This window comes from Entelurus aequoreus, linkage group LG09, assembly GCF_033978785.1.
Source record: "Entelurus aequoreus isolate RoL-2023_Sb linkage group LG09, RoL_Eaeq_v1.1, whole genome shotgun sequence".
NCBI lineage: Eukaryota > Metazoa > Chordata > Actinopteri > Syngnathiformes > Syngnathidae > Entelurus > Entelurus aequoreus.
In genome coordinates this window covers 39435982-39460786 of record NC_084739.1, presented here as the reverse complement: position 1 = coordinate 39460786, position 24805 = coordinate 39435982, and the positions used below count along the sequence as shown (strand labels likewise).

Genomic DNA, 24805 nt, shown 5'->3' with positions numbered 1-24805 from the left:
TTGGCTGATGGTTTGCTAAAAATTACTGGAAATGTTGAATAGAGCTAGTAGGGAATAGTTGTTGGTTTAGCATCAGTGCTCTGCTCTTGTAGACTAATCTGCAGTGTCCCTTAAGTTAGTCAACATGCAATGAGTTCCAGTTAAATACATGTGAAAGAACCCTGAGGTAGATCTCCACCGCCACAAGGCTAAAAATTAAGGTGACTAATATGTATGACTGAATTACTCACTTAAAAAATACTTGTCTGTGCCTGTCTATGGTGAGTAGAAATTTAGGGGACAGTTGCTTTACCAATACCTTAAAATATTCTAGCTCTGGGTCTCTGCCATTTGCTCCTTTAGGTCAGGCAATAACTTTGTAGGGTTGTGAAATACAGACAATTTATGATATACATGATATAAATTATATACATTTGGCTGGCGATATAGTTTTTAATACTATGGCCATATCATGATACTGCATTCTGATGACACATTCTAGCTTTGTCGCACAAATTTGACAGCAACAAGCAAATGACCACGTCCTCAACGCAATGTAGCGTCCTCACTAGCGGCTATTGTCTCTCCACAGTGAGAGTCCCGAATCCTTGTCTCCATGGCGGCAAGTAAACTATGTTTCTTGCAAATAAAGAAATAGCTTAACAAATTGAGCGTTCACTTGGCTTAATTTACGGGTTATTTGACATCACAGAAGTTAACTTCCTGTTATAGACAACTCCATCAGTGTAAAAAAACGCTAAAAAAACCCTGTGTGTCGTATTCGTTTGAGTAAAGCTTGATCACACGAAGCTAAGAGAGCCCAGCTTGTAGGTTCAATTTATACAATTAAATAGTTTACTTGTTCGGACACTAATGTGTTTATATAAGTTTATATTGGGGTCAATGTTTCTTAATGGGTGAAAATGTTAATGTGTCTTGTTTTCATGTTAGCATTTAAGCTAGCAAACGAGCTAGCGCATAGTCAGTCTGGGAGTTTATCAAAGTCATCAATCACGGTTTTTCGATAATTCAAATTTAAATCGGTAGCAGTAACCATTGGGAATATTACCGTGGTTATCATTAAAACCCTTGTTTATCGTTACATCCCTAGTATGATCAATGCTTCCCCTGTAAATACTTGGAATTGGATTGATAATCAAATTTGTAGTATTGTCCAAAGATATCCAAACAACAAAAGAATAAGTGCTTATTACATTTTAACAGTAGTGTAGATCAGGGTTCCACCAGGCACCGGTTCAAAGTATGCATTATTTTCACGAACCGGCTTTCCACGGTTTGTGAAAATAATGCGATCTCTAAGCGCCGCTTATATGCACACAACAACTGTCTAATCAAAAATGATGTTTGTTTCTTGTGTGTAAACAAAGCACGCACAACGTGTATAAATATATTAAGTCTTTATTGTTCAAACGGCACAACTATGTCAGGAATATTGCTTCAACCGACGGTGAAAATGCTCTAAACTCAAGGTATACTCGCAACTTAAAGCATAACAAAAAGCTGAGAGTATCTGACATTTTATATGACAAACTGGCAAGTGGATCTTGATTAACAACCCAATCTGTTATAAAAAGGGTGACTGCATGAACAAATACTTGGTGGAACGCAATGTAAAGAAATGCACATTTTACATTATTTATTCACCTTTCTCGGAGTCCTTTTGTTTATCTAGCAGTATTTCTTTTTTTGCAAGGTTGCGGTAATCATTAATAACAGACTGGAAGGACAATCACATTAATAAAACATCACATCCATTTTGGGCAAGCGTGTGCATGTGTGTGTTTGAATTTTTAGTCTTTCTTTTCACGATTATGATACAAGGTGGCTGTTATTGTTGATAACTATACGAGGTGTGTCAGAAAAGATTCAGAACTGTTTATGTTGTTTACAGTCTTCAAAGCGAGGGACATAGAAGGCCAGGGGTTTCACTTCAAAGGGGACAGCTTGTCTTCTCAGCTGTTCAAGGTGAAAATGTATAGCAGAGGTCTTGTGAAGGCATGGGGTGTGAAACAGATGGAAAATGGATTTCTGTTGCAGAACTACTTCAGTCGTACCAGAGCACACATCACTGAAACAATACTGCGAAAAAGGCATGAGTACTAAGAGAAAGGAACCTGACAGTTGAGTGCAATGATTGAAAATATGCTGAGTCATCTTATGAATTTGTCACCCTGACCTATATCCTGTCATACATATTTGCACCAACAGGCCTGACCCAGGAGATCAAAATAGTCAAAAGCTTTCAGTGAAATTCAGGCCGGCTGTTATTGACGCAGACAAAACAAGCCTAGAATATGTGTTTTGTTTTGTTGACAGGATCAGCCCAGTCATGAGTTTTCCTCCATAACGACAGTTTACTTGGTATTTGTTGCAATGTATCACCCATCACCTTATCTTTATGCAGCCATGACAGCTTTAGGTTTAAAGTACATGAAGCAATCTTAGTTAATTGTTGTGATCGTCTCATCAGAATTATGGGGTTGAAAGGTTATGAGGTCAAGTCTACCACTGACTTTTCACCTCAATTTAATTTAAGCTTAACTGACTTCTTCTCCCTAAGTGTCATTGAGTCTTTAGGACATTACATAATTTTACTCCCTTATGCACAGTTTGCCCAAAGAGCAAAGTATAATCTGACACATTTCACGCTCACTTGACCCAAATGAAGCAATGAGGCATAAAAATGGTCTAACATACTGAACCTGACAGCGTGTAAACGGGCTTCTGGTGCTTGCATTTGACTTGTTGTGTTGTGCCTGGTGATAAAGACACTGTATGGACTCTTATCTCCAGACCAATGCTCTTGTCAACAAACGCACAAAGTCAAACAGCAGCAGTGTTTGTTCTACTTCAACTTCTGATGACTGATACGTCCTGCTACCTTCCCTACAATGTAAGTCACAGTAAGGCTAATTATATTTTTAAGGAACAGTTCAATCATAGCCATGTACTAAAAACCGGGACAAGCGATCACAAAGATTGTCAAAGTTGCCACCTGTGTCTGAGTATAAATGCCTGCAAACTGAAAGGCTAGGCAGTTAATTTCCTGTGTACATTTCCTTTGAAGATTTACATCTTATAAGGAATTAGGAAAATAAGCAAAGAATACATTTATGTGTTGAGTTAATGTGGTTTAATGTAAACCATGTCAACTCGGTGCACGCTCTCACACCCACAGTAACAATGCAAATAGTAACTGATGCATGATGATGAGTAAGATCATGTGAGTCAGACAAGTTGAGCTTGTGTGTGCAAGTGCCTGCGTGTTTTAAGTCTTTCCGATTTCTCTGTCCCAAAAATGTTCTGTAACAGCCTCAAAGAGGATATGTGTAGAACTTGAAAACTAAAAAGGTATATCTAAAGTTATTTGGGGGTATTCGGTTTTTGGGTGAAATTTTACAAGTCAACTTAAATAATTTGTAATGCACATATTTACCTGTCCAGTGTTTCAATTAGGGGTATCCCAAACCAATGTTGATATTGGTCCGATATCAGCAAAAAATAAATATCGGATTATTATATTGGCTTGCTGACAACGCAACCTAATTTTTTTCAGGACCAAATATTACAGATGTGTTAGAAGTGGTTGAAAACGACTTTATTGGGGCGGTATGGCGTAGTGGGTAGAGCGGCCGTGCCAGAAACCTGAGGGTTGCAGGTTCGCTCCCCGCCTCTTACCATCCAAAAAAATCGCTGCCGTTGTGTCCTTGGGCAGGACACTTCACCCTTGCCCCCGGTGCCGCTCACACCGGTGAATGAATGATGAATGAATGAGTTGTAAAAATGAATGATGGGTTCTCACTCTGTGAAGCGCTTTGAGTGCCTAGAAAAGCGCTATATAAATCTAATCCATTATTATTATTATTATTATTAAAATCAAAAGATGGTTTGATGTTAATAGATTATCCTTAAATACTGGTATAAGTAAATGTATGATTTTTTTGCAGTAGTAGGAAAAGTGTGGATGCCTCATTATATGTCCAAGGAGTTGAGATTCAAAGAACAAAAAAGATCAAGTTTTCGGGTGCACTGATTGATAGAAATGTGTAATGGAAGTCACATATGAACTATACAGAATTAAAATATCTAAAAATATTGCTATTTTGCACAAGGGGAAATAATTGCTTAATCAAAAAGCGATGTATATTTTGTATACCTCCTGATTGTTCCATATCTGACATACTGTATTGAACTCTGGGGTAGTGCCTGTAAAACATTTAAATCCTATCTTTATTTTGCAGAAGACAGCCATGAGAATCATTACTTGAAATGCATACAGGGAACCAACAAACCCAATATTCAAACAGGTAAAGTCTTTGAAATGTATTGAATTGGTAGAGTATAATATCTTAAATATCATGTACTACATACAACAATTCTAAACAAATTTGGTAAAAGAGAAAGTAATTATAATTTAATAGACTGAGATTTGGAGAAGTGACAATGGAAATAAGCTTTTCAATCAGAGGTGTAGTTTATGGAACAAATTTGACAGTGGAACAAAAGAATGTAAATATATTTCTGTATTTAAACAAAATGTAAAAATCATGATGATGAGAAGATACAACGTGGAGTAAATTAATGTGTTCCTGTTTGTTTGTTTTTGTTGTATGTTATGAAATAGAAATATTGCCTTAATAGTATTCTGAGTTAAACAACAAATGTAACTGTGTGAATAGGGGGCAGATATTATAAGTTTTAAGTTTATTTCTGCTCGTTTTCATTCATGATTTATTTTAAAAATCATGTTGATTGTTTTTTTTAATTTGATCTTGAATGAATGAAGTAAAAACAAAAATGAAAATGGAGAATGTAAATATAATTAAGTATGGCATGCGTGCGCAGAGCACAGACCTTTTATAGGATACATCACTTAAAATGTACAATATAAATCAATACAATCAATGGGCATGTTAGGTGGCTGTGCATTAAAGAAAGGTGTGTTTTGATAAAGAGAGTGACGTCAGATGGTATTTAGAGACCTGTCAGCGGATGCCATCTTGCTTTAGAGCAACTTTATGGATTATTATATTACTTCAAATGTTCACTTTATGAAGCACGGTAGCGGCAGTTGTGAGTAAAGCGCGTTCACTTCAAACTGACACTAACTCTAATTAGCGTTCATGACTTTGAGGGACCTTTGACCAGGAAATAATGCTGTGTTACAATTTTTTGTGTTTTTTTATTGTTTTTTTTGTCATAAAAAAATACAATCATGTGTGCTTATGGACTGTATCCCAGCAGACTATATTGATATATATTGATATATAATGTAGGAACCAGAAATATTAATAACAGAAAGAAACAACCCTTTTTTGCGAATGAGTGTAAATGGGGGAGGGAGGTTTTTTGGGTTGGTGCACTAATTGTAAGTGTATCTTGTGTTTTTTATGTTGATTTAATTAAAAAAAAATATATATATATTTTAAATTTTTTATTTGTTTTTTTTATTTCTTGTGCGTCCCGGTACCAATCGATCCACGGACCGGTACCGGGCCACGGCCCGGTGGTTGGAGACCACTGGTCTACAACACAACATTTGTTGATATAAATAAATAAATGGGTTATACTTGTATAGCGCTTTTCTACCTTTAAGGTATAAAAGCTCTTTGACAGTATTTCCACATTCATCCATTCACACACACATTCAGACACTGATGGCAGGAGCTGCCATGCAAGGCACTAACCAGCACCCATCAGGAGCAAGGATGAAGTGTCTTGCCCAAGGACACAACGGACGCGACTAGGATGGTTGAAGGTGGGGATTGAACCGCAGTAACCAGCAACCCTCCGATTGCTGACACGGCCACTCTACCAACTTCGCCACACATTATTATAGTTGCATATTTGTTACATATCTGGTTTCTGGTGCCTACTGTTGGCTTTGTGGCTCCCTGTGCCTTTTCTTTTTTTTAGTTGCCATGGTTACCAGAGGAAGGCGGGTGTGACAAGCACAGCCGTTATCAATCACCCTCTGCTTATTTATTCTCATCTCATGCACCGTGTGGGATTTTTCACGTTGTTGCAACACGTTGCTCCACGCAAAATCAGCTTGCTTCCAGTGCTCCTGGTCGTTGAGTTTATTTTTGACACTTCTCGATTCTGTAAGTTTTTGTATTTGAGTGCTCAGTCCTCCTGTTTTCCCCTAGTGGTCTACATTTGTTTGTTACTTGTTTTATTTGTACTGTTTCGTGTCACTGGCTGTCTCCCGCCAGCGGCATTGTCTTTTGATTTCCCCCCTTTGAGGCTGGCGTAGTTTGCAGGCTTTTATGATCCTTCCAGCCAGTCTTTTGTTGTTATTTGCTTTTTGGTGAAATTAAAAGGACTCTTTTTGTATATTCACCTCTCTTGTATTTTTGAGATTCTCCTCTGGCGTCAAATAATAACAATATTACGAACAGATACAAAGTCTCCAAAAAGAAAAATACCCTGTAACAAACGTTTCCGCATCTTTCAATTTACAATGTCATGAGCATTTAAACGTAATTAATTATTGTGGACACTAGATGCCAATAAAAACAATTACCACTTTATTTCAACTTAAAGACAGCATAATTCCATAGCACACTGGTAATAATAGGTTAGTGTTTTTCATACCTACCATTGTATTCTAAGTAATTTCCGTTGATCAAGCCTTTTCTAACATTCTACATGACAAAATGATAAAAGTATGTATGAATTGTGCTGATATCATTATAGGCCGATATGGAACTGTATTGTGAGTGAAAAAGTTGTTTCGAGACACACCTAGTTTCAGTACTTTTGCCTATTTCCAACAAGACTCTCAAAACAGAACACCTACCTACATTTCAAGCTTGTAGTTGAAGTCTTTAGATGTGCAGAAGTAACATCTAAAGACCTCATGTATGCTCTGTATCAGTACCTTACGTGGTTCAGTACAAGCATTAAATGTTGTTATGGATGCAGTACTGGATGAAGTGTAAGTGTGTACTGACTTGTCAACACATCAGCGTAAAGAGCCCCACTCTTCCACATAAAGAGAAAAAAAGAGCAGTGTGGGCAGAGGGACCAAACACACTTTATGACCCACTTTACTTAAAGGCATTTTAAGTTTTTCTCTTCCAAAACAACAGGTATGCAAGAAATGTCGGGATGGACGTGGGTGGAACCCATTCAGCTGGGAATGTCAAAACGGGACATACTGGGTTAATTTGCTCTGATGAATGGAGTTTAAAAGTGTGATTCCAGACCAGTATATCCATACCACAACATATCACTATCAAATTAGTGAATCAACAGAAAACATATATTATTTGTGGGTCTTATTGGAATTAAACACTAAGTCTCAACATGTTTTTGAAAGTTTTAGAATCCACAACAAACACATGACTAAGAAACTCTACACAAACTGGGAGGAGCTGCAGTGTGGTTTGTAACAGCCACACGCCTTTCTATATGACAAACTACAATGGTAAACATTGAAAAGAAGAATGTACACCCACGTTTACAGTGTATCCGGAAAGTATTCACAGCACTTCCCTTTTCTACATTTTGTTATGTTTCAGACTTATTCTAAAATTGAATACATTCATTTTGGTCCTCAAAAGTATACACACAATATCCCAGAAGGTCAATGTGTACAAGATTTTCTTTTAGAATTTTTTGTGAATTTATTAAAAATGTTAAACTAAGAAATGACATGTACATAACGTATTTGCGGACTATAGACATATAGACTATATGCCGTACCCACTAAATTTTAGAAGACAATTTTTGTTTCCATATAAACAATCGTAAATGTTTATTAACATACATTAATTGTTTCCAAACATCTGTAACACGGCAGTAAAACGGCTGATCAAACAAAACAGACATCATTGTCATGGACGTACTACCTGCGGAAGCTTGCTCTCCAATCAGCTAAACAGACTCAATAACTCTGTGAATTTACTGAGGAATTTGTGAAACTGAAACAATACAATCAGAATGCCGATGTAAGTTAATAATACTAACACAGACACTTGTAAATGTGTTACCCATTTAGCTAATGTTAACGACGCTAGCTTCATTACATTACGATACAAATATACATGAAAACAGTCCTACAGACATCATACATGGGACTGTTGAATTATTTTAGTTATACTATAATACAAATGTTGCTGGAGTGATGAATGAAGAATCAATATGAGTAGAAACGCTATGGACGATTGGAAGACAAAACGGCACTTCTACTTCCAGTTCAAAGCTTTAAACAGCAGGAATTCAGCAGTGAGCAAACTCGTCCAAAAGATGGCACCATAGCGCAATCAATAACACACAATTTGAGTGTATATGCATGTGTTTAATGAAAACTATTTGCTCTATGGCCGTCAGCAAACAAAAATCCATAAAACAGCGGCAGAGTACAAAGCATAGGAAAACAGTAGTGACTTATAGTCCTGAATTTACGTTAAGTATTCACAGCCTTTGCCATGAAGTGAAAAAATGAGCTCAGGAGTATCCTATTTCAACTGATCATGCTTGAGATGTTCCTACAGCTTAGAGTCCACCTGTGGTAAATTCCAATTTGGTTGAACATGATTTGGAAAGGCACACACCTGTCTATATATAAGGTTCCACACTTGACGGTGCATGGCAGAGCAAAATCCAAGAATGAAGTTGAAGGAATTGTCTGTAAACCTCCAAGACAGGATTGTCTCGAGGCACAAATCTCAGGAAGGGAATAGACAAATATCTGCTGCCTTGGAGGTCCCAATGAACACAGTGGCCTCTATCATCCTGAATGGAAGTAGTTTGGAACCACCAGGACTCCTCCTAGATCTGAGCGATCGGGGGAGAAGAGCCATAATCAGGGAGGTGACCGAGAACCAAATGATCACTCTGTCAGAGCTACAGCATTCCTCTGAGGAGAGAGGAGAACCTTACAGAGGGACAACCATCTCTGCAGCAATCCACCAATCAGGTCTATAGGGTATAGTGGCCAGACACCAATTCTTAGTAAAAAAGTTTGTCAAAATGCACCTGAAAGTGCAGGCACCGCTCATCACCAGGCCAATACCATCCCTACAGTGAAGCATGGTGGTGGCAGCATCATGCTGTGGGGATGTTTTTCAGTGACAGGAACTGGGAGACTAGTCAAGATAGAGGGAAATATGAATGCAACAATGCATAGAGACATCCTGGATGAAAACCTCCTTTAGAGCACTCTTGAACTCAGACTGGGGGGACGGTTCATCTTTCAGCAGGACAACAACCCTAAGCACACAGCCAATGTATTAAAGGAATGGCTTTAGGACAACTCTGCAAATTTCCTTGAGTGGCCCAGCCAGAGCCCAGACTGAAATCTGATTAAACATGTCTGGAGAGATCTGAAAAAAGCTGTGCATTGACACTTCCCACTAACCTGATGGAGCTTGAGAGATGCTGCAAAGTGGAATGAGTGAAGCTTCCCTAAGATAGGTGTGCCAAGCTTGTGGCATCGTATTCACAAATACTTGAGGCTGTATTTGCTGCCAAAGGTGCATCAACAAAGTATTGAGCAAAAGTTGTGAATACCTTTGTACATGTGATTTTATTTTTAGTACATTTCAAAAAGCTCTAAAAAACTTTCACATTGTCATTATGGGTTATTGTCTGTAGAATTTTAAGAACTTAAATGAATTCATGCATTTTGGAATAAGGCTGTAACATAACAAAATGTGGAAATAGTATAGTGCTGTGAATACTCTCAAGATACACTTTATGTACCATCATGCTCTGCTTTGATAATTGTGGTCAGGGTGATTGTGGAGGCAACAAACCTCCACCAGCTCAGAAAAAGGCCCATTTCAGATGGTAAATTATATAGGTGTGATATTTCAGACATTGAATAACAAAATGGTCAATATCAGACGCTAGAGTCTGCGTGTTTTTCCCATGTGTGAGTTTTCTATGAGTAATCCGACTACATCCCACATCCAAAAAACAAGCGTGTTCGGCTACAGAGATTCTAGATTGTGCGAATGTGAGTGTGATTTTGTTTTTTTGTATGTGCCCTCTCATTGACTGCCAACCAGTTTAGGGTGTAGCCCTACCTCTCACCAGAAGGCACCTGGCATAGTCTCCAGCTCAGATGGGGACCCTATTGACGGAACTCAGTACATTTGTAGGTACTGACCGAATTGTGTTCGTACAACTGGGCATTGACTCAGTACATTTATAGGTACTGACCGAATTGTGTTGGTTCAACTGGGCATCGATTCTTGTAAAATCAAAGTGTCATATTTGTTGCCAATGACGTCACATCTGGTTGCACACTAAATACTGGCTCAAACACATGGCAAGGAAACAAGCAGCAGTCAGACCGGACTCAGCTAAACTGCCTCTAGGTATTGTTGCAATTTTCCATGCCACCAAAGCAAGCATGCCTGATAGAAAACGCTCAAATGTAAAGTATAGCTCCACTTTTCCAAAATTCTAGCTCTAAGCTAATTTACACTTACTTTGCCATACACATGCTGCTGATTAGCATTAACAATTTTACACAGGGATTTCGACATCTCCAAATTTGGTAATAAAAACTATAACTAGGATGCACATTATAATTAAACAGCTGGTGTGTAATAAGTACATACAGTACACATTGTCAGGCGCAACATAAAACTACACTTGCACATTCAGCTCCATGGCTCCAAGACTACTACTTACTGGTAAGGATGTGTCGATCAAACAGCCACCGAAAATCGGACGATTTTCATAAAAAAGTATGTGATCGTCATTGTCTATTAATGCCTTTTAATGGCAATAAAAGCAGATCTCTCTGGCTAATATTGTGTTTATTTTGAGTCCCCTATTGACTAGCTAGCAGCTGATTGTGTATCTCTATTCACAGCATGGCGATACTTTCCTATGTTAATAATAATCACCTCCATTACAGCAAATTAATTGCATTTCTTAGTATCTTAAGTATCAGTATCAAGTAGGGCATATTATATGTAGTAGGACGAGGCTAAATACGTTACACACCGAGAGCAAGCAGGAGCAGGCATGCTAATAGCTGAGCTTGCTAGATGTTAAGCTAGCTTGAAACAAAAGAAGAAAAACATACTTAGTGAAGTTTAGAAAGTTTAGTTGGAACCGCGTTACAGCAGAAAGTAAGCAGCTATTAACAGAAATTTAACAAGTAGAGTAAGAGTCTAAAGAGAGGATAATATAACAACAACTGTTGGTGTGTCAGCATTGTCACAGTCAGTACAGATGATCGGATTGATCCATAAATTAGTGGTGTGGACACCAAGGGTTTCATCAGTATATGCTCCATACTAGACTGGTTAGGTCAATTTTTCTATTTTCTTAAAATACTTTTTTGTTTTTGTTTTGTTAGGTTTACGAATTCAGAGAATAATTCCTTGGACCCAGGAGAACTTTGAGGCCAAAAGGTTTTCAATGCATAAGAGAGTGTGTTTAGTCATTATTTACTATTGACTTTGTTTTGTTCAAACAACTGTTTATAATAAAAGAAAATAAGGAACTAGTTTAAATATTGTGCTGAAATTGTTAAACGGTCACCATAAATACACTAAAAAATGTACTGTTAATACATGTGATCAGTGTCGGTATTGGCATCGGCCCGATCTCATTAATGGATGATCAGTGTTGGAATCTGCAGCATAAATCTCCAATCAGAACAGCCCTTCTTCTTGGCTATTCACCTGGTATTGGATCGATACCAAATTTTGCAGTATTGCAGAAAGTGTCTAATATCCACCAAATTCATAATATCGTCAGGGATCAGCCAAACATGCCAAAGAAGAATAAAGCAGTGCTTGATATTAATGATAAATATTTACACTGTTAGTGAGGTGTACTCACTTGTGTTGCCAGCATTTTCAAATAGAATGACTCTGTATGGAGTACATCTTCACTGCTTTCAAAGCTGTACACAGACTACTCTAGGTTATATCCAAGTTTCATTGTACCTTGAGAATATAATACAATTTGAGGTGTAAAATAGTACAGCTTATGCAGACATCATTTGTGGACTATGGGTTCACATTTTGTGTACATGCCTGACAACATTTCTGAGAGTAAAAAGTCTAACTTTTACAGAGCTACATGTGTACCACTCAAAATAATGAGCCTGATAAAGCTTCTCCAGTGAATTCACTCTCTAATCCTAATTTAAATTCCTGAGCCAAATATATGCGAAGTATTAAAAATGGCTAAAACCTAAAGGACAAGCAGTTTTTGTTCAATCATTGTCATACAAACAGGACTTAAAGCGAGAAAATGTTCTCTATCACGAACACATTAACACATCAAACACATCAATCACCTATTTGAAAGAGTAACAAATGAAATACAGTAAGCCATATTAATTATTTTCATCGCACATCAAAACATCCTTACATGAGAAATAAATGTGATGGGGCAAAAGAACAACCTATATGTTATGTTTAAGCATGGACATATGAATATTCCTGACCTGCAAAATGATTCCTCCATATAATATCTGCGATAGTCACTGGTGGGCCGTCAGCAAGGTGAGCTTTACCTTTGTCGTGGTCAGTCCTTATCATATCCATTAAGGAATTCTCCAAAGAGTGCAAGCTAAACGCATCAAAGGGCCGATTCCGGTCCTACAAGATACAAAGAAAGAGAATAAGGGTCAGGACTTAAATTGCAATATATCACCAGAACATAGAGTAGGTAGAAGCAGCAATATTATACATGGAAATCACTCTTACACGCATCATCCATCATCCATTCTCAAATATTTGGGGTGCGTTGAAGTGTTAGGTGGATAGGCAGGCATTTCAGTATTAGTATTAGAATCAGTTTAAAAATGCATAACCCCGTGACTTAATGTTAGCCTGTTTTAAAAATCAAACAGACTGAGCAGTCTTGTTAGACTGTTACAAATTCAGTTAATAAAGTTATCTTAAAAATAGTTTGAAATTATTTCAGATGTCGTCTCAGCTTATTTTATTAATGTATGTTCATAATCAGGTGATTGCATGCAACAAGTTATATGGTGGTTTGTACTAATAAATGTAATATTATCACGGTTCTCAATACTACAGTATTTAAAGGAAGTTTTTAAAGGAACTGCACTTTTTTTTTTTTTAAATGTTCACCCCCCCCCCCAAAAATTGAAAGGGGAACTGCACTTTTTGGGGAATTTTGCCAATCGTTCACAAACATTATGAACGACATTACGATGGATATATTTTTTTATTCTTAATGCATTCTTGCTCGTAAATAAACTGAAATAAAAGTCCGCTTACAGCGGAATCAATGGGAAGTCCTCTATTGGCACCATAAAATCCAATAAAAACACATCCATAAGCGCCAACAATACTCCATTTGTGACTTCAATATTAACCAAGTATTAGTGGTATTGTTATTATAAGCGCTATTGCAGGCAAACTATTTATAGCGGCGCCGTGATCAGGAGCTTGAGTGCCAATGTTGACATGACATGATCGACTGATCAGCTGCTTCCTCGCTGCCTTGCTCGTCAACTTTATTCTAGATCATAAATCATGCATCTCACCTGGATACGAGAAGGATGAGGATGTATTCCGACAAGTTACAGCGAATTTAAACTAGGAAATGGCGAAAACGACACAAAAAAATGCTTGGGTCTTTTCTTCGCTAGGATTATTAGTCATTCTTCATCTAAAAGGGAATACATGAACATCCTAGCAGTCGGCGTCCTAATGACAGCAGACATTGCACAGTAAGTGACATTTTATTATGTTTGCTAGCTCTCATAAAGTCTGCAGTGAGTAATAATCAGTGATGATGTTTAAAAAAAGCAAACGTTGTGATGTGTTTTGAAATTAATGTGCCACGTATGCTTAAAATGAGCAAAATATGTAAATATTACATGTTATTATAAATCTGCCCGCTACATTACATATAAACTGACATCATGTATATAAAACCCTAATGGAGGTGTTTGGATGTTTTTTTTATGGCCAGAATAGAGCGGCTCCCGTATGCTCTATTTTAAGCAGACTTTTGATCGCATTTATTTAATATTAAGAATGCATTAAAAAAAAAAAAATACATCCGTCGTCATGTCTTTCATAATGATTGTGGACGATTGGCAAAATTACCAAAAAAGTGCAGTTCCCCTTTAAAAAAAAATTTTTTTGGGGGGGGGTTAAAAAAATAGAGAATTATTTTTTTTGAAAACCACTAAATTAGTAGCAGTAGTATCATTATATTATACCATATATGTTATGTTAAATAGCACAACCCTTTCCTATGATGGTTTTGTCATGCTCCAACCTTTTTCCACCTGCCGAATTGAAATACTATTTAGAACCTGATAAATATGGTAAAACCAAAGGCTGTGTATACTTTGTCATATTTCCTGGTCAAATTGAAGCACTGCTGCCATCCAGATGGAGGCGTGCGGGTTGTTCAAGCATGAATAAAGGCACTAATACTGGAGATTCGCCTGCCTTGCACTGCTCACCCCGGACACATTACCTAGGCTTCAGTAAATCACTTAATCAAAGGGTAAATGAAAATGAGCTTGATAACTTTACCATTGTCAATTAATTGGGCACGTACGTGTGTGTTTGTTTTTTTCGTCTCTCTCTTTCAAACAGGGTGCAAGAAGGTTCACTCTGTGCAGCGCTGTCACTTCAATCCCAGAATTAGATGAACATAGTGAACCCTCTTGTCAGTCGATCACAATGTTTGTCTCGGTAGGTGGAGACAGGACTGCTGGATTATACACACAGGGTGAGTGGACAGAGAGCCTGAACCGTAAAATAGAGATCCATCGATTGGCTGTTTTTAGGGCCTATTCCGATACAGATTATTAGTAGTCAAGGAGGCTGATAACCGATATTTGGAGCCAATATTTGTTTGCAGTAAAATTTAGCTAAACATTGAAAAAATTACCAATGTTTTTTAGGAAACGTCAGGCCAGTAGCGACATGTTTTATGCGGCGCTTATGTTGTGGTTAATTTAGTACTAAAAAACATCAGGGGATTTCACAAACACCTTTATTACTATGTGTGTCTAAGACAGAGGTGTCCAAACATTTTCCAGCAAGGGCCACATAGAAAAATAGAAGGATGCGAGGGCCACTTTTATACATTTTGTATATGAAAAATACTCAAACCAAAACAATGTAGGTGAACATATGCTAACATTTGAAAAAAAATTCTACATCTTAGCTTTGTGTTATAGACAACAAAGCAATAAAATAATTCATGGTTATTTTAATAATGATTTTATTTGTATTTATGTTAACTGTGCTCGAAAGTAAGCTTGCATTTACTAATATTGCGATTATACCGTCAACTGGAACGCTTTTGAGAGCTTTAGTACACTCAAAAACATATGTCTCACAGGAAATGTGTACACTTTTTCATCATGACAGGACACAGGGAAATCATCAAAGACCTTATACAGTTAGACACTCAGGTTGTCGGCCATTTTGGTTTTCAGGTCCCATTTTTGGGGGATTTGGTCCCATTTAATTTTTTATAGTTTTTTGTTCTAATTTGGAACCTGTTTAGTTGGTCTATGGAATCTGTCGCGGGTCAATAAAAACTGAGCTGCGGGCCGCAAATGCCCCCCGGGCCGCACTTTGGACACCTCCGGTAAGAGGACCATCAATATTTGCATTTCAAAATAGGGGGAATCGCCTGAAAATTTGTATAAAAATTAAGACTTTTCTACATCACAATACCTTGCAAGCTAATCAATTTTATAGCAGTTTATGGATTTATTACATTGTATGGTTTCCTCGTGAGGAACCCTGAAGTACTGGTTGGTTGGAAGGTTGAAGTTTATTTTGAACATGTATACAGTTTCAATATGATACACCACAAATGTTCATTTCTCTTTTACAACATGTCCGAAAAGGAGTAGGAAGAAGCAAAGCTTATTTAATCCTACCCCTTTTTCACTACACAACTATTGCCAACACATATGTTCACTTCCTGTTCTCAATTTGTAACACAATTTACATCACTGATTTTTAAATGGTATGATTGATATGAAATATATGATTTCGTAATATGGCAAATATTCAAACACAACTAATTCTGGGATCCTTCATGTAGCTTATAGGTGAGACATTTTTCAAGCTTTCTGACAACTTTTTCCTCAATGTTACAGAAATTAGCTGTTGCCTGCTCTTCTTTACGTATTATATAGGTTTCCTATTTGTCAATTAACACAAAGTCTGAGCACCGCAGCAGCAGCTTTGCAAAAAGAAGCACTGGTTATTACTACTAACTCAAGCTCTACTTATTACATTTAATACTAAATACTGGTATCATAAGTATATATATTGTATCTGGTGATGTATTTCTGTCGTAGTGGTAAAAAAAAAAACATACAATATCAATATACATCAAAATGCCAAATATCGGCACTGATAATCGGGCAGGTGGATAATCGGCCGATCCCTACCATAAAGTAACATAAATTAAGAGGAAAAAAGATGATTGCAAAGCCAAATATCTGGTCTGTGAATAGTCGCCTTTAAAACAGTGAGAAAGATGAGCCCATCAACACGGAAAAACCAGCAATATAACCAACAAAACAACTATGCGACCCAGTTTTTCTGAGTAGGAGAAAAAACTGCACTTCAAGATGTTAATTTTTTATTGAAGTTCAATTTTTGCCAACAGAGATGAGAGTTGATTTTATTTTTATTATTTGGTTACTTATTTAGGAAAATACGAGTTATTGTCCTTCCAATTACTATGCTAAAAAAACCTAGTTGATTGCATTTGAAATAAATACTTTATTATCATGATATATCATGATAACAATAGTGCCTAATTTGATCTCAAAATAATGTTGAGATAATAATGTTTATCGGCAATAACTTGTAGGACAATAAATGTATTATTATCAGCCCAGGCCTAACCTCACCTCACCTTCTTGTCAGCATAGGTGACTAAACATGTGCTGTATATTCTGTCCTTGCGTTTAACAAAACCTCTACAGCAGGGGTCACCAACGCGGTGCCCGCGGGCACCAGGTCGCCCGTAAGGACCAGATGAGTCGCCCGCGGGCCTGTTCTAAAAAAAAAAAAAAAAAAAAAAAAAAAAAATAATTTTTATTTTTTTATTTAAAAAAAAAAATAAAATCTACATAGAAAAAACACAAGATACACTTTCAATCAGTGCATCAACCCAAACAACCTCCCCCATGCACACTCATCCACACCCACTCACACAAAAGGGGTTATTTCTTTCTGCTACCAATATTCTGGTTCCCACAACATAGACAACACATCTGCAAGGGACACAGTCCCTGAAGCACACATGATTGTATAGGCTGCTGGTCCACTAACATTTTCATTAATTACTATTTTTTATGTAATTATTTTTATATTGTTTTACTTTCTTTTTTATCCAAGAAAATGTTTTTCATTTATTTATCTTATTTTATTTTATTTTTAAAAAAAGGGCCTTATCTTCAACAGACCAGGTTGTCAATGAAATTAGATTTGTTTAAAGGGTTTTTAAAACCAGGCTCAGTCCAGATAATGTCCAAGTCGGACTCAGCAACACACACCTTCATTCATGTACACAGAAAAAAATTAGGGAACACAACAGATAGCATATAATTTATAAACAAAATTACATTTTCAAAATAAGCATTTATGTACAGTCCAGATTATGTCCAGGTCACTCAAATTAGGGAACACAACAACAGATATCATATAATCTATAAACATAATTATACTTTCAAAATAAGCCTTTGAGGACTTCTCATCTTTTTTTTAATGTTTTTTGGCATCATTATCGTTTTCAACCATGTAACTTTCTAAAGTTAGAAAATATTGAATAAATGTTTTAAAGAAAGTTAATACTAAGTGAATATCTGTTTTTGGCCTTAAAATAAACATTTTACCGAGTACTATAATTAAATTGACTAAATCATGATTGTCAATGAACTCTCCTAAAATAACAGAAACCACATTAAGCTTCATAAACAAACCAATCCTTAAACACATTTTTTCAACTTCCACCCAAAACAAAGACACAATATGACAATACCAAACAAATGCAGGGTGGATTCAGGCTCCTGACAACAAAATCGGCAATCATCTGACTCTGTCATATTCCATAATTTTAACATTTTCCCTGTGGGTAAGAAGTTATAAATAATTTTAATTTGAAAATAACGATTTTGCACATCGATAGTAGTTTTATAGATTAGTTTGAATATGGCATCCCATGGCAACGGGCAGTCAAAAAAGTCCTCCCATTTTCCATATGTGTTGTATGAGGCAGCCTTCAAAGATTTCTTTATTAAATAAAAATGATATATTTTTCTATTTATTTTAGTTCCTTTTTGCCAACTAGAATTTCTTATTAGAGGTTTACAAACTAATAATTTAGTAGTTCCATAATTAATTATTTGTTTCCATCTTTTCCCAATTACTCCAGTTAGTTGATAAAATGAAAAGCTTGAGCAAGCATCACCATACATAGTTCTAAATTCATCATACTTCATAATTTTACCATTCTCATTGATAATATCATTGACAAAAATGATTCCTCTTTCAAACATATTTTTCCAACAGAAAGGCTTTCCATCTATTACAATATTAGAGTTCATCCATATTATCTGCTGCAAAATATCGTCTCTTTTTTCTGGCACATCAAATTGAAAACACCACTATGAGTGGATTGTTTCCTTTATGAACCCCGCCATGTTTCCCAGCAGACTCTCTACATAAGAAAAATGGGAGGGGATCACTTGTAAAAAAGGATACAATTTATTTTGATACAGTACATGTTTTTTGTCCAACAGGACATTTGTGTACCACTCAATGTTTAAATACATCTTTGGAACAATTGATGCTTTTAAAGACAGACACATAGCTTCAAGGTTGAGAAGTTCCGGCCCCCATATTCATACTCATTGTACAAAACCTTTCTTTTAATCTTTTCTGGTTTGCCGTTCCAGACAAAATCGATGACCCTCCGCTCATAAATCTTAAAAAAGTTTTGTGATGGAGCTGGTAATGACAAAAACAAATAAATAAATTGAGGAATAATTAACGAGTTGGCAATAGACATTTTACCATACAAGGTTAGGGATTTCCCTTTCCATAATTGCATAATTTTGTCCAGCTTTCTTAGTCGATTATCATAATTTACTGAGCCTAGATCTTCCAGATTTTCTGGGACAACAACACCAAGTATGTTAACTGGTCCATCTGTCCACAAAACAGGCACTTTGCATTCCATTCGAAAGGACGTTCCCTTTAGATTTCCGATCCTTAACATTTTACATGTATCATAATTAAGCTTAAGACCAGATTGCTGTGAAAATATGTCCAAAAGATTAAGAAGGTTCCGCAAACAATGAGGAAAAATCTTATCTTTGTGAATCAGCCTTTTCTGACATGAACTTCATCAAGAACAAACACAGAACACGCCTCACTGATGCACATCTGCAAGACTCACTCAGAGTTGCAGTGTCAAGTTACACACCAGAGTACAACACACTAGTTAACAGCATGCAATGCCAGGCTTCCCACTAACTGACAAAGAAACAGATAACAGATTTGGTGTCCAGTTCAAAGTGTGACATGATTTAAAAATTTGAGAGTTTACTTTTGTATTTTACATGAGTTATTATTTGTACAATCATGGTGCAAAGTAATTCATGATTTGTTAAAAAATGTTAGTGGCTAGCTAGTTAAAATGGGATATTGTGATTTCACAAGACTGTCTTAGAAGTGATCATTTGAAAATGTTCAATTTGAAAAATGTGCACTTAGAGAAAATATAAAAATAAAGTGTTGCATATTGATATTTATCTGTTTCTATATATATTTATTGTGAGAAATCATTAAGATGATCAGTGTTTCCACAAAGATAAATATCATTAATTATATAATAATAATAATAATAATAATAATAATAATAATAATAATAATAATAATAATAATAACAGAGTTAAAGGTAAATTGAGCAAATTGGCTATTTCTGGCAATTTATTTAAGTGTGTATCAAACTGGTAGCCCTTCGCATTAATCAGTACCCAAGAAGTAGCTCTTGGTTTCAAAAAGGTTGGTGACCCCTGCTCTACAGACTACGTGACCTGTGAGCCCACTAAAGACGATGATGAACAATCAATACTTTTTAAATTGCAGCTAATCAAACGCCTACTGTCTGTGAATGAATGCATGAGAGTGACATGTGTGTCAAAGGTGAGCTCGAGCTCAGCTGCATTGTTTGTAGACCAACACCATTGTTACGCTTTGGGCTGAGCATTCAAACGGGTTATTCACCCGCAGTCTGGACGCAACACTACCACCCAGATAAAAAACTGCCCACTTGGTACAAACGCTAAATACTTAAAACGCTGAGCTTTTAGATTTCTAGCCTTCCCCTTTTCTGCACAGCAGGCGCTAGGTCATCGAGCTCACTGTGGGCCATTATCCTAAACAGATTACATACTCTGAAGTCCAACATACAGACTTTACAGTTGTTGCAGTAGACTATTTGGTATTTAGGATTGTAAAACTATACCTACTTGAAGAGGGACAAAATATATCCATATGGCAAAATATCGGGAAATGTAACCTTACAATAATCAATTCTCATTGTGTATCCCCTTTTTTTGCCGCTATAAACCCTATTTTTAATTGTCCTCCTGTGTTTCATGTCTTTAAGAAGAAAAAACCCAATGGAGCTAATATAACTAGATATAGCTATAAGTTGCTTTTGTGTCCTTCCGAAAACACATATACACTCAAAGTTCAATATAGTGCAGTCCCAAATAACGCAATCTATATAATGCGACCATGCCGGGGACCCCGAATTTTTGTTCGTCTACATCGCAGCTTTTTTCTACCAGAGTCATTCGCGTAGTTTTCCCACCAAATTATCGCTTGTTTGTAAATCTTTATGAAACGTCTTCAAAAAGAAGGAATTGAAAAAATAGCTAAAAAAAATAAAATATAGACCCAGTGGTGTCCAAACTTACTGATGGATAATGCCCGCCTCATTCTGGGGCGTTGGAGCATAATCCACCACTCACGTCACGTCACGTGGGGACACTATCCACCAAGCAGCTTTAGGCAGCCGAGCTGCAAGCATAACTTTACCAACAACGCATGCGCTAAGAAGACAGTAGCATGCATAGTAAAAGTTCAAAAGAAAATGTTGTCAAGCAGAAGCGTAATTGCTTCACAGTTGCTGATAAAATTGCAGCATTTGATAAAATCAAGTCTGGTATTTTTCAAAAACAAATAGCTTGTGATTTGGGCATAAACAAATCTAAGTGTTAAAAGAAGAGAAGCACTGGAAATACTAACTGCAAACATTAAGTGCAAATAATCTAAGAGAAGCACTGAAGAAAAGCGCCGAAAATATATGGAAGACTTTAATGATAGCAATGGACTAGGAAAAAAAGATGAAAAATGTTGTCTATTACTACTTCCATAAACAATACAAGGTATCGAGATAACGCATGTATTGTGCAATGCTGTCTTATTCTTCATCGAACTTGGTTTGGGGATCATTTTATTGTATTCTTTGAAAAAAGAAAAGGGTAAAAAAAATAAGAATTTCCATATAACGCGATCTTGGGAATAACGCGATCGGTATTTTATGGACCCCAACGACAGCGTTATATCGAACTTTAAGTGTATTCTAAGTTATTCACAGCAATACATTGCAATATTATTGTCATCATAAGCCATATATCACGTATCATATTGTATTGTACCGTGAGGTATCCTCACATTCCCAACCTTAACATCAACAACAGCAATGAATACATACCATCAGACTCCCACTAAGGAGGAATTATCCACGAAAGAAAACAAAAGTGCCATATATGTGGTTGTTTGACCATACTGCGCCCAGCATCTGCTTCTGCAATTGCAGTGAGCGTGCTGAAAAGAATGAGGTAGTAAAAGCCAAACACACACGCAGGACAAGGGTTTCTGTCTCTTATAGTTGTTCTATATTTAAACAAGATAAATCAACATAAACACGGCAAATGTACACAAATCATACAGTGTGTGTGTGTTTCAACTGGCATTTCAAAGTAATCTGAACTATGCCCCAATCTCCAACAGAAAACAACAGAAAAGGATTTATGTCTTTGAAGTTCATCATGTTAATAGACAACATATTCCGTCTATTGTTTTGACACTAATGACACTGCAATGGTACCTTGGTTTTTCAAACACCCCTGTGTTTGTATGAATTGTTTATTTAATGAAAATGTTTACTAATTGCCCTAGTTTTCGTATACTGCCTCGGTAATCGTGCGGTCACATATTTGGCCTAACAAACCAGTCCCTTTGCCTGTGTATCATTCTGCGGAATTGAAACCAATAATCCCAAGCGGGATTTTTATTAAGTGTTTTTAATGAAGTACGGCTGCAAAATAAATCACCATGAGGCCAAAGAAAGTTGTGAGTGTCAGCACTTTAATAAAGAAAGTTAGAAACACTAATGAATTCAAGAAAGAACTTGTAGCAAAGTACAAAGGTAACATACATGAGGCTTTCGCCTCCTTTCCACCCTCACTGCTCATTGCTGTATTCTCCAACAAGTGTCTTCATTACAGGTAAATGTGATGTTAAATGTTAAGTCATCCATTTTAGTCATCATTTACATGTATTTCGCATAGATTTGTGCATGTAAAACTACAATAATTCCCTGTAAAATGTGTTCCGTAGTAATATTTTTGGGGGTAATTAATTGCTGGGATGTCCATGAGTGACATCGGTTGATAACAATACCGATACCAATCAGTGTAACAATACTAACACAATATTTAAACTAGTTACTTATTCTCTTTTAATAAATGCAATTGTTTGAACAAAACAATGTCAATTGTACACAATAACTAAAGAAAAAAAAACTTATATTTTTTGCGCTCAGTCCTCCTGTGTCAAGGTAATTATTCTCTAAGTTCATAAACAAACAAAAACAAAAGATTTTTCGAAAATAAAAATATCAACATAATCACTCTTGTGTTAATCATATACTGATAATACTTGCTAATTTCCTGTTAATAGCTGCTTACTTTCTATTGTAACATGGTTCGATCTGCATTTCTTCAACTTTACTAAGCACTTATTTCTTGACGTTGTCTGAAGCTAGTTTAGCGGTTAGCATGGCTTGTTTTTGTTGTGTTAAATGTTTACCTCGTTTTTCAGTGATAACGATACTTGATAATGATACTTAAGATACTAAGAAATTCAGTTAATTTGTTGTAATGGAGGTGATTATTAATTTAGTGGAGCGTCTCCACACTGTGTATGGAGGAGATTGGAGACACCTAATTAGCTGCTAGCCACTTGTCAGCAAAGGGGCTAAAAAAATAAATACAGTGCCAGCCAGAAGGGATCGAAGGGATCAGCGTTGAAAGGTATTAAATGGCAACAGGGATCACATACTTTTTTCACAAAAATTGGCCAATACCGATCGGTGGCCAATCGATCGGTATTGCTTCTCATAGGAAAAATGTTTTCGGTTTTTGTGCGATTTGGTTTCGGTCTGACCTTTTTGAACAGATTACTCACAAAAACTAGGTACCACCGTATCTTTAATTATGTAGGACTTCCCAATTCATTAAGGATTGACATTTTTCTAACAGTGGTTAAAATGGTAGCGAGTCTATGGAAGAAAATGCAAAATAAGATCTTGGAAAACAAGTTAAACCACCCAGTTGGAGTACATTTTCTTGGCTACACCCTCAAAGTCATTAAAGCACCTTCTGTTTTGCATTACCACCAAATACCATCGAGTCCTTTGTGAGTCATAATGAGATGTGAAGTGATACTAACTGCAAATACCCACCACTATCTCTCAATGAATCAGGGCATCTCCAAGATGCTCATGTGACTTTGTGACTTAAGCCTCACACGAATATGCTAAAAAGAATTCCACACATTCCCCAACCGTTTAGCAGCCGCCAAGAGTACACACCAGAGTACACGGGACCCACTCGAGGCATTTGAAAAACATCAGTGGCGTCTACAAGCACACCTGTCAGGAGCTCTCCATGTGACACCGCTCTCGGTTCGGCAGTTTCCCGGAGGCCCGCCTGTGTCCGCATGGGGACTGTTTTTAGGTCGGAACGGTCAAGTATCGTATCGTCTCCGCCTTTCGTCAATGGCAACAGCAAGTTTCACTTCAGGAAAACAGGCCAAGTTGACACGTGGCACCCTGACCTTGCATCCTAGTGATAACTCCTAATTATGGCTGTAATTGTTAAGCAGTTAGGTGTGAGGTGCGGCCGGGATGACATCAGTGAGGCCTTCTAGAAAAAATACCCTCTGTCCAAAAGATATCCTTCAGTGGGTGAATGAGGGTAAAGATATAGATATTGATAAGACCATAGTGGCTGTAAAACACTCTTTAATCGACATACTTTGTCTTATCTTGGAGTGGCAGTCAACTTCTTTTACACACAGAGGTGCTTCACTCATCACCAACCAGAAGGAACATTATTGCAGCAAGAAGACTGTTGATAAAAGATGCTATTTGGTTGCTTAAAAGAGCTAAACCAACATTTCTCACCTGTTGGCCTATTTTTGTGTATTTGGGATCCACTTAAGTCCCGGAAATTTGAAATCAAACAATGAAAGCATGGCGGAGATATTTTAAAAGAAATCTCTTTTTTCCAAGCTACAAATTTGAAACTTTAGTGACATATTTTGCCTTTAGTTACGTCAGCGGATATCTCCATATACAGAATACTAGAGGTTTACCTGAAGAGCTTCACACAAGTCCGCCATTTTTAGTCATTTGTAGTCCAAAGTTGTGGTCAATAAATCTCCTATTTTTTTAATCCTCTTGTTGGTGGGCAGACTGGCTTGTACATGCACAT

The 24805-nt window shown here is 36.7% G+C and overlaps 1 protein-coding gene across 5 annotated transcripts in view; it reads right to left on the bottom strand.

The window, feature by feature from the left end:
* cpeb3 (cytoplasmic polyadenylation element binding protein 3) overlaps positions 1-24805 on the bottom strand; it is a 104736-nt gene that overhangs the window by 67733 nt on the left and 12198 nt on the right. For 3 of the 5 annotated variants that reach the window (XM_062058749.1, XM_062058748.1, XM_062058750.1), the window contains exon 3: positions 12428-12581. In XM_062058749.1, the coding sequence (XP_061914733.1) occupies positions 12428-12581 (154 nt within the window). The remainder of the gene's footprint in view (positions 1-12427; positions 12582-24805) is intronic. The other 2 variants (XM_062058751.1, XM_062058752.1) reach the window with 1 other exon arrangement.